At 42.4% G+C, this 17,680-nt stretch overlaps 1 protein-coding gene across 1 annotated transcript in view; it reads left to right on the top strand.

Annotated features, from left to right (window-relative positions):
* The window catches only part of LOC308457931 (chondroitin sulfate proteoglycan 4-like), a 33,876-nt gene that overhangs the window by 6,042 nt on the left and 10,154 nt on the right, over nt 1–17,680 (top strand). The window contains exons 3-7 of the mRNA XM_080972194.1: nt 1,561–5,121; nt 6,254–6,724; nt 7,051–7,227; nt 12,840–13,038; nt 14,690–14,821. Coding sequence (XP_080828320.1) covers nt 1,561–5,121; nt 6,254–6,724; nt 7,051–7,227; nt 12,840–13,038; nt 14,690–14,821 — 4,540 coding nt within the window. The remainder of the gene's footprint in view (nt 1–1,560; nt 5,122–6,253; nt 6,725–7,050; nt 7,228–12,839; nt 13,039–14,689; nt 14,822–17,680) is intronic.

Here is a 17,680-nt window from a genome sequence, read left to right as displayed (position 1 = left end):
ACTGGCGATGCCAGGCATTGAACCTGAGGCTTCGAGCACAGAAAGCATGAGTTCTGGGCCTTCCAGCATTAGGTAATGCAGGCTCCATTTGATTGAAATTAAAGCTATAGGAGCAGATTCTATGGTGTATTTATATCGCAATATTAAGACCAAATGGGACGTGGGTGGCGCTGTGGGTTAAACCACAGAGCCTAGGACTTGCCGATCAGAAGGCTGGTGGTTCGAATCCCTGTGACAGGGTGAGCTCCCGTTGCTTGGTCCTTGCTCCTGCCAACCTAGCAGTTCGAAAGCACGTCAAAGTGCAAGTAGATAAATAGGTACCGCTCTGGCGGGAAGGTAAACGGTGTTTCCGTGCGCTGCTCTGGTTTGCCAGAAGCAGCTTAGTCATGCTGGCCACATGACCCGGGAGCTGTACGCCAGCTCCCTCAGCCAGTAAAGCGAGATGAGCTCCGCAACCCCAGAGTCGTCCACGACTGGACCTAACGGTCAGGGGTCCCTTTACCTTTACCTATTAGGACCAAGGCACAAAAGACTGCTTATGCCCTACTCATTTCACACGAGCGCTAGATACGTATACTGGAGCAACTATTGACACCTTTCCTTATCATGAAGCAGAATGCTGTTTCTAGGACCTTTCAACTATAAGCCATCTGTTCTTCCAGAATAAGAGCGTCGTTTCATGGTACAGACAGGGACGCTTTGAAAGTGGTTAGGAACTACAGTCATTCACATAAGGCCATGGCCATCGTTGCAGCTAGTGAACTAAACCACATCACATGGCTGCTTGGGTGCGGTGGTGCCAGTTGAATGACTGCAGGAGGTTTTGGAGGGGGAAATGTAGATGGCACATTTTATGATTCATTTGTACGGCATCAACTGACTTTGCGGAGTTCTCAGAGCTGCAGTACGTATTAGGTCCTGATCCAAAGGACTTTACATTCTGAAGTTCTGTGGCTACTCTCTTTCAAATGGCAACCCCCAAAAGAAAATGGGAAGATAAGGTAATCTTGAGCTTTACCTGTGCTAATTCATGCAGTTCATGTGACATGGATAAAGTTCCATGAACATGGATGACACTATATTTGTAAATGCATAAATAATACAGAAAGCACGGTTTAAATTGCAGTTAAGTGATCAGGGCTAAGATTGCATCATGCACTTGAAATGCTTATCGATTGATCTGAAATATTTATTTATCACCTTTCTACTTTGTTTTAAAGTGCTTCAGGCAAGTTATTTCCTTTCTTATCCTAGTCTGGTTCAGATGCAATGCTAAACTATGACTTAGTATAGGGGGTAGGCAACTTTGAAGATCTATTTCTTTTAAAGGCAAGGTGTCTGCACTGATCCCAAGAGTTGCCTCGTATTTATATCTGTGTTTCATGCATGCAGTTAGTTTAGGCTGCAATTTTAAGTGCACCTACCTAGGAGTAAGACCCATTGAACCTAGTAGGACCTACTCCTGATTAGAAATTGTTGTGCTTATGCTGTTTGTTATCTTTTCCTTAATGCATTTCCTAACTCATTGGAATAATTAAAACTATATCCCTTTTTCTGTAGGTGAGAATCAATCTTGGAGCAGGAGAACAAGTCCTCCGTTCCCAAGGAAGTTCCCAGCTGAATGATTTAACGGCGCACCTTATAGAAGTCCATTGTGAAAGAGATAACGTTATACTGGTGACTAACAAAAATGATCAAGCTGCCACAAAATTGCCCGGTGTCCTGTTTGAACTAAACTTTCAACACGGCCTCTATGTTGGCGGAAGTGGTGACCTTGATGTTCCTTACCTCGATGGCGCACAAACAAATTTCCGGGGATGCATTGAAGATGTGATATTTAACCAGCATGACATTCTGTCATCCCTGAGACCTTCTCCTAGGTTTAAAAATGTCCACGAAGTGTCACTGGGATGCAGCGATGAATTTTTTGCAGGCGAAGAGGAACCTATTAGTTTCTTTAGCTCAAAGTCGTATGTTTCTTTTCCACTTTGGAACACCCAGACTGAAAGAGTCTTTGAGTGTACAGTGCAGACCACAGCTCAGAGAGGCTTGCTGCTGTACAGTTCCGGTCCAGCAGGAGACTTCGTTGGAATGGAAATTGAAAATGGTCTAATTAAAGCTCATCTTGGAAAGGGAAAGAACAGATTTCAGCTTTCTTCCCTTAGCCCTGTCAATGATAGCCAGTGGCACTCTGTCAAACTGAAAATCTCTGCAAAATATATTGAACTCATGCTAGGCAAGGAAACAGTGAAAAAATCATTACCCTCGCACACTAAGCTTCCTGTCCTCAAGCAGGCCTTTTATGTAGGTGGAGTAAATGATATTATCCGTGCCAGAGTGCTGAAGCTGGGGTTAACCTCACTTTCTGGGAGATATGCTCAAGGGGGATCATTCAGAGGCTGCTTGAGAGATTTGAAAATTAACTCAGAAAGGAAATCCTTGAAGGATGTTCTTGTGACTAAGGATATTTCACCAGGATGCAAAACCAAAAGCGCCTTTAGTACAAATCCAGTTGTAGCACCTGAAAAACAACCTGTTGGAACAGCAGCTTCCATGTCTGCTGTCAGTGCTGTAGCATCCAAACTCCATGGGAAAGAGAGTCACGACCACTTTGTAGTTGTAAACAACTTGATTGTTCCAGAGGGTGGGCAAGCAGCGCTTGAATCTAAGCACATTAAAGTCAACGTCGAATTCAAGAAATTAGGGATTCGGCAGTCGCAAATCCTTTTTAAAGTTAAAGACCAGCCATCTCATGGCTATTTGAGGTTGGATGTTGAGTCAGAGCAGGAAGAGTCTACATTCACCATGCTAGATTTATGGCAAGGCAGAGTTCTGTACGTCCACGATGGCTCTGAGGAAAGCTATGATTATTTTACTTTCTCAGTTTCTACGAGCAGTAAAAAAGAGATGCCTCCATACTTGCAAGGAAACAAGAACTACATGTTCACCATTACGGTGAAGCCAATAAATGATGCTCCAGAGCTCACACTCCCCAATGGAAACTTGTTTCTTCTGTTTGAGCACTCAAAGAAATGCCTGGGTGTAGATTCAATAAATATTTTGGATGATGATACAAGTGCTGCTGATCTCATTATTACAGTCCTGAATGCAGATGCTGGGTTTCTAGAAAATTCCAAGATGCCTGGCAAGGCCATTACTGCCTTTCCTTACAGAGACTTACAAAATGGTAATGTTTTCTTTGTCCACACTGGAGCCAAGAACTCCAGGATTGTTCTGCGAGCGAGCGATGGGGAAAAAGTCAGCAACACGGTTGTGTTGCGTGTCATGGCAGTTCCCTTAGAGTATAAATTGGTCAACAACACGGGGGTGGATACGCTACAAGGCGAAGCAGCCTTGATCAGACCCAGCAATCTGGCCATCGAAACAAATGCCTTCCAACAAGAGCTGGATATACGATATGAGATCACAGAGCCGCCCCGTTATGGAGAAATTCAGAGACAGCAAGCCGGTGGAGAATGGAAAGAGGCAAACTCTTTTTCTCAACGCTCCATTGAACGTGGCCGCGTGAGATATGCTTCTACCTTCAAAGAGATTCTGCAAGATAATCCCCTTGAACACTTTAAATTCAAAGTTAGCATTGGCAGCAAAAGAAGCGAAGAGTTTCTGTTCCCGGTCATGGTGAAATGGTTGAGGTACAATTTATTGAGACATGTGCCACTAGTAATTGACAAATCAAAGAGGGAGTACCTTAGCTCAGATCATCTTCTTGCTGTGCTAGGAAAAGTAGAAGTGCCAGGAAATGAACTTTATTACAAGTTGCAGTCCTTGCCTGAGAAAGGAAACCTTCTACTTTATAACACACCTTTGCAAATAAATTCAACATTTAGCCAGCAGGACATTTCTGATTATAACGTAGAATATCAGTTAACAGAGTGGCCCCGCGAAGAAACGGAAGACTCGTTTCGATTCTTAATTTCTACAAAATATGTGGAGTCAAATATCTATGATTTCAGAATCAGCATTAAAGCAGACCCACGAAACATTCTTTTGACGAACAATGGCCTCAGTGTTCTTGAGGGTGAAGGGAAACTGATCACGAAATCAGAATTATTTGCACAAACCTTCACAAATAAGACCTTCCAATATAAAGTTACAAAGAGTCCGCGTCATGGAAAGTTGATGCTTATTAATCTTTCAGATTCCCAGGAAAGTAACAATAACATTAGCAGTTTCACAGATCTGGATATAGTTGGTAGATATCTCATGTATGTACACGATGATTCTGAGACGCAATATGATGAAATCCATATCACAGCAACTGCCAAGGAGTTGGAGGAAAAGGTGAGCTCAGACTCAGAAATGGAACCCCCTTTATCAGCAGATATCAAATTTAACATTTCTGTCCAGCTGAAAAATGATGAGAAACCACTTCGTGTCATAGATAAGGTATTTCATGTTGTTAAGAATGGAAGGAAACTGCTGACCTTGGCTGACCTTTGCTACCATGATCCCGATACTGATTTTGATGATAATCAGTTGTTGTACACCAGGCGTGGCATTCCTAATGGAGACTTGGTTTTCGTCAATGAAACGTCTCGTAGGCTGTATCAGTTTAAGCAAGAGGACCTGGCACAAAGGCGAGTCCTGTTTATGCATCGTGGGGCAGACTACGGTCGCTTTGTGCTGTTTGTAACTGATGGGAAGCACTATACTTCCTCACTTCTCGAAGTAAGTGCTTCCGACCCTTATGTCCGTCTAGCAAACAACACTGGGTTATTGATCCAGAAAGGACGAGAGGGCGTGATCACCACAGCTAACTTGAGCGCTGCCACGAACCAAGATATTAGAAGTGAACACGAAATTACATTTGAGATCTCTTTACCTCCAAAGTATGGGCAGGTCTTGGTAAATGATTTAGCAGTGGGCACTTTCACTCAGCATGACCTCAAAGTAAGGCACGTGACGTATAGACATGACGATAGTAACAATTTGGTTGACACATTTAACTTTACAGTTTATGCTAAAGGTGCCAGGTTGGATGCCGAAATGAACATCCGCATATTCTTGGAAAGTCATCAGCGTCCACCAGTGATCGTAAATAACGGCAGACTTTTGGTTGAGGAAGGGAAACCAGTCAAGATCACTAAAGGGAAATTGCTGGTAAGCTGAAGTTGTCTAATCATTTTAACAATATATCTTGAAGCCCAGTGTCAGGTGGCAGAGGAACCAACCCCCTACGGCAGGTTGCCAGGAACGGATAAGACAAGGAAAAGTCCTTACCGACTGCTTTTTATTCAATGTTTATAGAGAGAGGCTTGGAATGCAGCCCCTTAGAGTAATATTGTTGTCCCAAGTGACTCTCCACCCCCTTTTTCTTCCACTTCCTCATTTGTCACCTTCTCCCCTACCGGTGGCCCAGAGGGCCCTTTGCTTCTGAGCCCTTTGCTTTCCCACTTTCAAGGCTCGCCGGGTTCTTGGAGAGGAGGGTTTGGAATGCTTTCTAAAGACACTGTGTCCATCAGCTGTTGCCCTCATGGTGCTTCCTCTTCCTCCTCTCCCATTATTTCCCAGCTTTCCCCCTCTGATCTGTGACCTCCCTCAAACCCCTGTTGTAATTCTGAACTGTCTCCTTCTTCTCTGGAAGGGTCAGGCTAGGGAGGCGGTCTCCCCCATTCCTCCTCTGCCCAGTCCCTGACACCCAGAGGGTTAGCCAAGCGGAAATGTGACCCATGAGCTGGAAAAAAAAAAAAGGTTCCTGTCCCTGTTATTAGTAGGCGTGATGCTTCTTGTCTTAATGCTCACTATTTTGCAAGCATTGGTGTTTGAGCTCTTGAGTGAAAGATTGTATGGTCCATTTTTAAAATACTTTGGGGTTGTTGTTTTTTAAAAGGCAGGGCAAGCATAGTTCAGTGGCTGAATACACTGTATTCGGATATCGCATAGCAGTGCCTGGAGCCTGGAAAGGAAACCCTCAGAGTGGACAGCACTGGGCTACAGGGACCAAAAGTCTGACTCCGTATAAGTCAGCTTCATACATTTGTATTCTGTGCCAGAATGCAGATTATACGCATGCATAGTTTAGCAACAGCTGCCCAAATGGTGCTGTGTCTCTGCCCTACCAACTCTGCACCAGCAAGCAGCTTTTACAAAGAGCCTTGGACAGACTCAGTGAATAATCTCATAGATGGAGGAGTGTTGTGTTGTATTTCTAAGGATTAAATGTGAAAACTGTTTTAAAAGAAAGAAGGTGGTTAGTCTATGCTTTTAATGAACTGTACATGTGCTTTTCAAGGTTGTGCATGAAAACAGTTTGCCATCAGAGATAGAGTTCAAAGTAAGGTCATCTCCAATGTATGGGTACCTTCGGAAGTTTGCATCAGAGGAAGGCTACCTCGGAGCAGAAGAAAATCCAGTTTTGTTCTTCAACCAGGAAGATATCAATGATGGTAACATCCAATATGTGCAGACTGTCTCCGGCCAACTCCAAGACTGGCTTTCCTTGGACGTGACCAATGGAATTCGGGGACTCAGTGGAATAGAAATTGCTGTGGACATCATTCCAAAAGTGATCCCATTAGAAGTACACAACTTCACAGTCACCGAAGGGGGTTCGAAAATCTTGGATGAAGATGTTATAAAAATCCCTAATAGCCATTTTGCAGGGCTCAAATGTGAATTTGGTTTGATTGAGCCACCGAAACATGGGCGGATTGCAAACTCTAACTTTCCTGGAATGGCACTGGCTCAATTTACCAGAAAACAGGTGAGATTACTGAAAACACAATTCTGTTTTAAATTATTCTTTAAAAAGCAGTTCAGATTATTATTTGGGAACTGTATAACTGGGAGTGGTCAATATTCCATTGATCTGGACAGTATGTTGCTTCTGACAACGAGAAACCTCCCACATTTTAAAGAAACATATTGTCTTCCATTATTGTATATTGTATTGTTTATTGCATATAAAACAGGACAAGAATGATGTGAAAAGTAACATGACAGTTACTTAGGTACATGTAGTGGTTGAATCCTTGCAGTTTCATTTTTGGAACAGGCTAGATTCTTAATTTGGTTACTCTCCCTTTTCAGCTAGAACAAGGATTCATCTTCTATATTCATGATGATAGCGAACAGCTACTTGACAATTTCACCATCATAGCAAACAGCACAGAACTGTGGAAGCAAAGCTTGCCTCAAATGGTATTTGTGACTATTTCACCAGTAAATGATGAACCCCCTGTTATAAGGCGAAACAAAATACTTCGGGTAAGACCTGCATTATTTCCAAAGTTTTTCATCTGGGTTATTTGTGCCTTATTTCTGTAAAAGACAGCATGCACAGCTAGAACTGAAAAGGTCGTCCTAAATTCTGTAGAATTACCTTACATGCATGGAAAACATTGGCTAGTATCCAGTTAAGTTTTATTCAGAGTGGAGCCATTGAAATTAAGGAACCTAATTTAGGCCCCATCTGCGCTACACATCTGAAGCCGTTTCATACCACTTTAAACAGTCATGGCTGCCCCTAAAGAATCATGGGAATTGCAGTTTGCTAAGGGTGGTGAGAGTTGTTAGGAGACCCCACAGAACTATTATTCCCAGACTAACCTGGAAAGAGAGATTGAGTCTTAAATCATGTTATGCTTTAAAATGCTTCTCCATATTTAATACCCCAACCCTCTGTTATTCAATAGATTTGCCCTTTTATCCCTTCACAACGTTTGTAACCCTCCCCTGAGTTATTTCCAACTTATGCAATGTGCTGTTAGATATTCTGAAGGAGTGGTTAATTCAGCAACGATCAGTCATTTTGACAATTTACCATTTGAAACTTTCTTCACCTTTTCCTTTTTGGAAAAGGAGTGAATGATTCACAAGCCCCTTTTAATCAAAAGATTAATCACATGTTCATGATTGGCCTCTTGGGGAGTGATATACGGTATGTGGCTTCTGTTTTGGATTATTAAGCCTTTGAATATATTCTAAGCAGAATTGGTCTCCTATATCCTGCCTGTTTCAAGTTAGCAGGAATGCAATTTTATCTAGATGGCATCAACTTGGATCCTCACCATCCTTTCATGAGTGCAAGGCCTCTTTCCATTTCTGGAGGAAACGGAGACCCTTTTTCTCTGCTAGAGAAACCAGGGGTAGTGCAACATTTTTCACTGATCTCCCCTTCCCCATCCAGATCGTCTGCTTTGTGTGCAGAATATCCCAGGTTAAATCCCTGGCATCTGCAGGTAGGGCAGGGACTATTCCTTTCCTGAAAATCTTAGAGAGTTGCTGCCATTCAGGGAGATAGTACTGAGGTAGTTGGACCAATGGTCTGTCTGGGAGCCAGTGTGGTGTAGTGGTTAAGAGCGGTAGACTCGTAATCTAGAGAACCGGGTTCGCGTCTCCGCTCCTCCACGTGCAGCTGCTGGGTGACCTTGGGCTACTCACACTTCTCTGAAGTCTCTTAGCCCCACTCACCTCACAGAGTGTTTGTTGTGGGGGAGGAAGGGAAAGGAGAATGTTAGCAGCGTTGAGACTCTTTCGGGTAGTGATAAAGCAGGATATGAAATCCAGACTCTTCTTTTTCTTCTGCCCCAGTATAAGAGAGCTTCCTATGCTCTTATGTCGCACACTACTCCAGAAAGTTCCCCAACCTTCCAGAACAGATTTTCAAGAAGCCACAGGAAGCAGAGGGGAGGGAAGATCTGCTGCTTCCCATTCACTTAGTTAGGATCTAAGGTGGCCATCATTTCAAGCATAGGTACAGAAGTTCATCAGTAGTACAGTAGTATATCTGTATAACCACAAGGGGGACATGTTTTCATTTTTGTGGAAGCTTCTCCAGTCATCAGAAAACAGAATCATAGAATTGTAATGTGAGAAGGTGCCCTGACGATGGTTCATACCATTTTAGTATTTAATTTAATTGTACAGCAGTGAGGCGTAAACACCCCCACCCTGATCTAGAAACATCCCCATGAAAGCAGATTCAGTTCAAAGCAGGTGACTTTTTTAGAGTAATGTTTAGAATTTAAAGAATAAATAGACAGAATTAAATGATTGTGGATACATTTTTAGCTTTGGATATCCATGAACTCCAACAATCCCTTGTACGGTGGCATAGTTTATACTCCCTCCCTCAGATCCACTCAAGTAAAAAAAAAAGAGAGAAAAGAATCTGGTATTATATTTGTAGAATGTGTTGAGACAAAACTAGGAAAACAGATAATGATCCTTTTTTGGAATGCCCTGAAGTTTATGGGCTGGGCCATGAGGAAGGTAGTAATGTAAAGATTGGGAATCCATGGCAGTCCACAAGTTGTTGGGCTCCCCCACTCCCAGAAGGCATGGACAGTTACAGCCCCACAAACTCTGGAGGGTCACAGATTCTCCAGCCCTGCTTTAAACCCGTTGAAATCAGGAATCAGTCATAAAAAACATGTCCCATCGATTTACTCAGAACAGACCTGTTGAAATTAATGCACCTAACTTAGCCATTAATTTCCATGGGTCTCCTCTGAGTAAGACATAGTTGACTATGACCTATGTAACAGAATACAACAATAACACTGATGAAATCAAATCAGTAGAAATGGAGGGAGGAGTTTGGGGGTGGGGGGTGAAGTGAAAGGGACAAAAAAGCCTGGTTATAAAGGGATATATATATATATATATATATATATATATATATATATATATATGCATGCCAAAAATACGATCTTCTTCAAGCAAATGTCTCCCTGTATGATGGCTACATCCATTTCTAAGGGTTTCCTGCCCACGTTGGATTCAGTGACATCTGGCATTTCTTAACCAGTTATGTTTGGTTGGTAACCACTGTAATACTGTAGTAACACCTTTCCAGGATTTGGGGAGATGGTAAACACCCACTGTGGTCCCAGAGTTACGTTACAACAATAGAAAAATTCAATATTAAAATCATTTCATCATTTTGAAGACATTGAGGTTTTTAATTTTTCTCTGGGCACAGGAAAGCAGGAAGCTGGAGAGTTAATTTTAATTTTGCAATACTGGATCATTTCTTATGGCAAGGGGTTCCTATTTGCTTCCCGTCGAGAAGGGTTGCAACTAGACATTTCTGCACAATAACCTACATTCTTTTTTCTTTCCCTTTTTGAGGCAGGGGCTACTTTATTGTCTCACTCTAAACACACATTCTGGTGATCCTATTTCACAATTAAAGTATCTGTTTTCCCTTAGCAGAGGCATCATCAGGTATCGTTTGATGTGGTGGCGGTGTTTCTATTGAATTCAACATGAGAATGAATTTTGTCAAAGATTGCTGTGGTTCTTTTAAATATTACATGAAACCTTATTGCCCAACAGCAGCTTAACGTCTGACGCGTTCCTTCGTGATGAGGAAGGGGCTACAATAAAATGTGAAATTATAAGTATGTACAAAGGATGAAAGACAAAAGAGGGAGACATTAGCCTTTTCATGAAACAGTGATAATCCTGTGTCAACATGTGAGCAGATCCACATCGATTAGTTCTGCCTCTGACATCATGGATGCCAGATTACCTCTCACCCAATATCTGTACATCTAATGTGAATGTCGGGTGGGGCAAGCCTGCTTGCATGATATAACTCCCACTCACCCATTGATTCAGCCCAGGAGCATTTCTTGTGAATGGTGCTATTGGGCGTAGGGTGTCCTTTCTCAGTCGTTAGCTTCATTCATTTTCTTTTGCAATGCTTGCATTTGTTCTGAAATGTTGTGGCCAGGGTACAAGTAACTGTGAGTGCAGGGGCAGTCGTTTGCACTTCTCAAATCGCAGTCCCTGTTTCCATCCGAGGCCACCACCACCAGTGACGGGAATTTCCGAAACAGTTTGTGATAACAACATACTGATGGGACAGTCAATCCCCAGATGTCTCTTCTGGGTTTATCCTTATATATTTATAACCAGAGCAACAATATTTAGTTAATTGATCAGAGTAATTGAATAAAAACAATTTGAGGGGATTGTGCAGAAGTGGAGACTTTGATACTGTCCCAGGAGAAGATTATCTTGGAGGTCCAGAATTAGGTGTGAGCAAGACTCCCTAGCATGAAGCAAGTTTCCGTGACTGTTTTACCAGTGATGTGGAAGAGACTGGGGGTCGGGGAGGTGGTGAAGAGCTGGAAATCTGTGTTGCAAGCAGTACTGAGGACCATAGCAAGCCTGTTATTGCGCCAGAAAGCAGACCTACTGAATAGGGAAGCCAAGGTCTAGTTTGGGAGATATTTAGCTCTTTGAGGCATTGCAGAAATGCTAAGTGGGCTCAGAGTAGTCTTATAAGAAAGGGAGTTCCCCTCACATTTTTAATGAACTAAAAATATGGCCCTGATTATACAGTCATCCCTCGGGTTGAATGCGCTTCGGGTTGAGCGCGTTTGAGTTGCGCTCCGCGGCAACCCAGAAGTAACGGAGCGCGTTACTTCCGGGTTTCGCCACTTGCGCATGCACAGGCGCTCAAAATGACGTCATGCGCAGAAGTGGCGAAAAGCGACGCACGCAGACGTGCCATCGCTAGTTACGTTTGCTTCTAGATGCGAACGGGGCTCTGGAACGGATCCTGTTCGTATCTAGAGGTACCACTGTAATAGGGCAGCAGATTGTATTTTATCTTTTAAAGTAATTTTTACTGTGAGTACGTATAAAGATGTTTAGATGTTGAATGAGGGAAGTATTGTTTCCTGTGCATGAGAAAAGGGGGAACTGGCCTTCAAAGGTGATTTGATTTATTAAATCTGCATAAATTTTTGCATTAGAAAAACAATAGTTTTAAAGAAGAAAACCATACTTTGCTGTTAGATGATGCACACAGAAGACATCAACTTAGAAGAAGCATTCTCCCATCTTTCTCACACAGAATGGAACACCTCTTCAGGAATGACATACATATATGCAGTTTAAAAAGTTAATTAAAATCTGCTGCCCCCATTTTTTCCCCCAGTCAGTCAGAAGTAACATCTCCAAAGAGCCATCACGAGCTGACTTGTCAAACAGTAATGAGGTGGCCTTTCTTTTAAGCCAGCTTTGTTATTTGCTCTTTGATGTTGCAGACACTTTTCCATAATTGTCACACAGCTGCTGCTAGATGGAGCCAGCTTCATTGTGTGGCAGGGGGGGAAATGCCGCAAACTGGAGAACAGAGCAGCCTCCGAAAAAACCAGAAATTGGTCATGTCTGATGAGTATGCATTTATGACAAGGCTTAGCGGATTGGCTAAAGAGCGGTTTGGGGATGGGTCAAGAAAGCTTGCAGAACAGCAGGCAAACCCTGGCCCAGAGGGGTAACTTCTTTTAATCCCTTGCATCAAGAACAACAAAATGTTGTGGCACCTTAAAGACTAACAGATTTATTGCAGCATCAGCATGTGTGTATGTTTCTTTTCCCCTTTTACTATCTTGCGGCCATGTGCACAATGCAAGCGGATATCCAAGGTATTATTGCTTCTGGCATTCTTCCAAGCCATTTTCTTCTGGCGCCTTTCTTTTGACCCAGACTGTGAGGTGCAGAGCATCAGCATTAGCCCATCTATTTCCCTGTTTGTTTCAGTCATAGATTGGCCTGCAGTTCTAGACTTCAATGAAACACTGCTGCTATTGAGATAGGTATCGAGACAGAGTGAGTCACGCAGACTATCTTTGTAAGCATTCAGCTGCTCTCAGGCTATACACAATTCCTTCTCCTACTGGTTCAATATCTTATTTAAGTCTTTGTAGTTTGAAATGATTTTAATGATGGACCTTCCTAGGTCTTGCCAATCTGCTTTAGTTGCAAAGCTGTACATTTAACCACTTGGGGTAACCGGAATCAATTTGTGTAATTATTTCCTGTTTTTCTCTTGTGTGTGTGTGTGGTTTTTTTTAAAGGTCTGGGTGGGATCAGTCACTGAAATAACTGTGAATGACCTCTGTGCAGAAGATAAAGATTCTTCTCCCGCAGAACTCTTGTACTCTATTTCTCCTCCAAGCAATGGTCACTTGGCACTCAAGTCTTCTCCAAACAAAAGTACCCTTAATTTTACCCAAGCTCATATTGAGGAAGGACAGTTAGTGTTTGTCCATAATGGTATGTCATGTTCATGTATCAGCTGTTGAGTGTTGTGATTTATTTTTTGGATATATCTCTTACATTTTAATTCATTTAAGGATGCCGGTATAACCCAACATAATAATATAGGACAGCCTTGGCAAATCTGGTGCCCTCCAGATGTTTCGAACTACAGCTCCCATCAGCCCAAGCCAGCATTGATGTCAGATGGAAATACATACTAAAAACTCAGAAATCTGGAAGCTAAATTTTAAGACAAGTAAAACCCCCATGGAAATTATTCTGTCCATATTCCATTGATATGAAAGTGGGATATGGGAGGAACAATGGTATACTATATGACACTTCTCAATCACCTTACAAAGATTGCTCAAATTTTCTTTTTTCTTTTGCAAGCCTAACAATTCCAGAAGAATAAGGGTGCTGAATGAAAAGTGTAGTCGTGACTTGCTACCACCCGAGTCATGCAAACCAGACCTCCACCACCCATCCCAGTTTGCATATAAGTGCTAAGCCAAACCATGGCATAGTGTGACCGTGGAGTGTGAAAGGTTTTGGAGAGGACATCCCTGCTACTTTGCTCTGCTTCCACTTCTGGTACTGGTGTGAAGCTGTGAGCTAAGCCATAGGTTGGCTTAGCTTGTTGTCTCAACTCAAGCTCATGGTTGGTCTCCTCCAGACAAAACAAGATCGATAGGCAAGGCTTGTTTTTGGTTTCCAGCTTGCAGTTTGACTGGAAGAGACCAACTACATGCCTGGGTTTGGATGACAGACGAAGGCAAGCATGGCTTCTCTTTCTGCAGTCCATCAGGATGATCAAACTTGCCATGATCTCTTCAGAAGCCCACATTCTTGTTCATATGTGCTAAGCTATAGTTTGGCTTAGCAGTACGTGCAAACTGAGCCATTGTCTGTCCCTTTTCCATTGGATCTCTTTTGAATTCTGAAAACTTCTGATGCATTATGAACTAATCCCACCTTCTGTAGATAATGCCACAATAGTTTGTCTTGTTTACTCCACTGAGTAGTAAGTAGAGTCCATCACCCACTCAGATCTTTCACTTCGATATGGACACCAGAACATAGGGACCCAGTCCACATGTCATGGTAAACCATAGTTAATAAAACACAAAAAATACATTTCCTGGACTGTATGTCTCCCTCCAATAATATATGGAGGAAACAAACTGCGTTCCCTGGCTTATCATTATGACCAAACAAGGCATTTTGGTTTGGTTTGCTTGCAACAAATGACAACCAGCGAGTCAAGAACAAACCTTAGCTACTTATCATGGTTTGTTGATGGTAAAACAAACCACAATTCATGGTTCAGATAACGATTAGCTGGGGATCGTGGTTTGTTTCATCGGTATGCTAGTAGGGAGGAACAAACATACCAGAAAGGAGCAATTGTGGTAAACCTTCAATTATGGCTTACCATGATATGTGGATGAATCTGCTGACTGAAAATACTGAAGTTCAGATTTTTATAAAAGAATAAAAAGGATTCCATTGTCCAAGGTCCACTTGTAGGTACTAAGATTGTCTGTACATAGAAACCCATCATAGTCATTCCAGATTTATATATTTTTTCTTAGTTACTTAGTTTTACTTTCAGAAGTTTCTGGATAATTTTTGTTTTTATAAGAGTCTATCCATCTTCCCTCAGGGGCCATGTCTGGGGGCTTCAATTTTCAAGTGACAGACGGTCTGAACTTTGCACCTCGACAAATTTTTAGCATCACAGCTCGAACTCTGGTTATTCGCTTAGAAAATAACAATGGACTGGCTGTCTTTCCAGGTGAGACTTTATATTTTCATTTTTAAATATCCAGGAAATAAGAATAAACTCTGGGGCTATGGAATGTCTAACCCAATATTCAGTGTTTAGCTCTTACTTTATGAGAAAGGAAAAAGGGTTTTGGGTGTTGCAAACATGGAGCTCCCACACCATGTTATAAAACAGGAAGCTGCTTTGCATCAAACCAGCCCATTGGTCCAACCTGTTCAGTATTGCTTGCTCTGATTGGCAGTAGCTCACAAGAGTTTCAGAAAGGAGTGTTTACCAGCTGCACCTGGAAATGTCAGGGATTGGACCTGGGGCCCTTTATATGCAAAGCATGTGCTTCACTGAGCTGTAGCCCGCCCCTAAGCTGGGGGTTGAGGGCCTGTGGTCCTCCAGATGTTGATGGACTACAACTCCCATAATCCCTCACCATTGACCATGTCGACTGGAGCTGCTGGGAGCTGGAACCCAAGAACCTTTGGAGTATCACATGTTTCCCATTCCTGCCTTTCCCAACCTAGTGTCCTCCAAAAATTGGACTCCCAACTCTCATCAACCCCAGCCAGCTTAGGCAATGGTCAGATATAATGGGAGTTGTAGTTCAATGGGAGTTGTAGTTCAATGGGAGTTGTAGTTCAAGTTGTAGTTGACTTTAGGTCAACAATAATTAATATCTGGTAATAGTCATATGCACATTCACTCAAGTCATGTATGAACTCTCTCAAAGACTATATATTGTCAGACCCTATAGGTGGATGCTGCTAACATGAGACATTCTGTATGTTTCCCATTATGAATCCTAAATCTTGGAAGCAGAGGAATATATGAAATTATCTCTCTCTCACACACAAATTTACTTAATTTGCGTAATTCAGTATGCTTACAACATTTGGGTTTTACTTTGGTTCAGCATATTTTTATTTATATATTTATTTTATTTACAACATTTGCACAATTCACAATAACTTAATGTTCTCTGGGTGCTGAACAGTAAAAACTACCAACCATGAAAATAAAATGCAGAGCTGCTCATAATGAGCTGATTTAACAAAAGAAGCAAAGCATGAGACTTGGGTTTCAGTCTGAATAAATGTGATCGTATTAAGCTGCATGGGTAAGGCTTTTAAAATCTAAACCCCTGTCCCCGCAGTTGCTTTTGGTCTTCTGAGATAGCTCCAGGCATTAGCTTTTATAGGGGTTTTTATGGTAAGCCAAAGATAATTATAAGCAAACTATTCCTGGTGCAGTTTTGAAGGAGCCGTTCCACTATTCCACTTTCCCCATGTGAGAAACGTAATGGATCTCTCCATACATTCAGCTCTGCTCTGCTAGGGCTGCAATAACTGCCAAGATTTTCTCTTGAGCACTTTTTGAGTTAGAAAAGTGCTCATATAAATTAAACACAGCTTTGGCTACTTTGATTCACCTCTCAGTTGTCCTGCATTTCTTAGACCAGGCTCTGCCAAGATGGCGCCTTCTATATGTTTTGGACTACAACTCCCATCACCTCCTGCCTGCCCGCTCTTGGTTGTTGTAGTCCAAAAGTTGACAAAAGCTGTCTTAGGCTTTCTTGCAGTCTTCCTTCCCCCCTGTTTTTGCTCAATTGTTATTAAACAAATGAAAATCTCTCAAATATTGAAACAAAAAAATGTGCTGTGCTTCTATCTTAATTCAGGTTCACTTTTAAAGTCTACTTTATATATTCATCTGGATATTGATCCTGCAAGTTATATATGGAGCTGTGTCTGCTTGTTGGCATTAGATTGGTATTCAGTCTTCAATCCATGTTGCTTCCACCTCCAGAACAGTCAAAGATAGGGCCTTTTTGGTGGTAACTCCACATTTTTGAACGCTATCCCAAATGAGAACAGTTCCATAAAATTGGGCCCACATTACTGGGCACACGCTTGCTCGTGAACATGAGCCGTGGATCTTAGCCACAGGGAACCAGTAACAGTGACCCCCTGAAAACCTCAGTGATTGGGCAAGAATATCAGGGATCAGGCAGTCCTTGAGATGTCCTGGACCCAAGTTGTAAAGGGCCTTGTAGGTTAATGCAAGAACCTTGAACCTGACTGGTAGCATAAATCATTTTGCAGCAGCTGGAGGCTCTAGAGCAGACCCAGTGGTAGTCCCACATAGTAAAGTACATTGCAATAATTGAGTCTATGGCACAGCTAGCCACTGGGGCTACCTGAGCCTCCAGTGATAAAGATGGATCTAGGAGCACCCCTAGACTCCAAACCTGTTCTTTCGGAGTGAGTGCAGTCCCATCCAGAACAAGCAATGGGCCAATCTCTCGGACACAAGAGCCACCCCACCCAAAGTGTCTCCATCCAGAGTTCAAGCTCAGATTATCAGCCCTCATCCAGTCCATGATTTCACTCAAGCAACAGTCTCTAGATCACGCAGCCTCTCCTAACTCAGATATTATGGAGAAATTGTGTGTCATGAGTATGCTGATGACACTTTGCTCCAGAACTCCTAATGACCACACCCAGTGGCTTCAGATGTAGGGAACAAGATTGTACGCTGCAGTACAACATAACCCAAGGACCGTGTTGGTTAGGCTGGTCCTTTTTTAAAAAATCCTGTCCTTTTTCTAAGTAGTTGAGGCTGGCATATGTAGTATCCCTTCCTTTTATCTTCATGATAACCCTAGGAGGTGGTCTTAGTTAAGTTGAGAGAAGGTTACCAGTCCAAGGTCTTCCAGTGGCTATTATGGCTGAGTAAAATAAAGTTAACTGAACAACATTCCAAAGCACTGCCTGTTTCAAGACACTAAAATCATATACAGTGGTACCTTGGGTTACATACGCTTCAGGTTACATACACTTCAGGTTACAGACTCCGCTAACCCAGAAATAGTGCTTC

The sequence above is a fragment of the Podarcis pityusensis genome (genome assembly GCF_964106645.2).
Source record: "Podarcis pityusensis genome assembly, chromosome: 11".
Taxonomy (NCBI): domain Eukaryota; kingdom Metazoa; phylum Chordata; class Lepidosauria; order Squamata; family Lacertidae; genus Podarcis; species Podarcis pityusensis.
The sequence above is the reverse complement of the archived record's forward strand: the minus strand, read 5'-3'. Positions and strand labels throughout refer to the sequence as shown.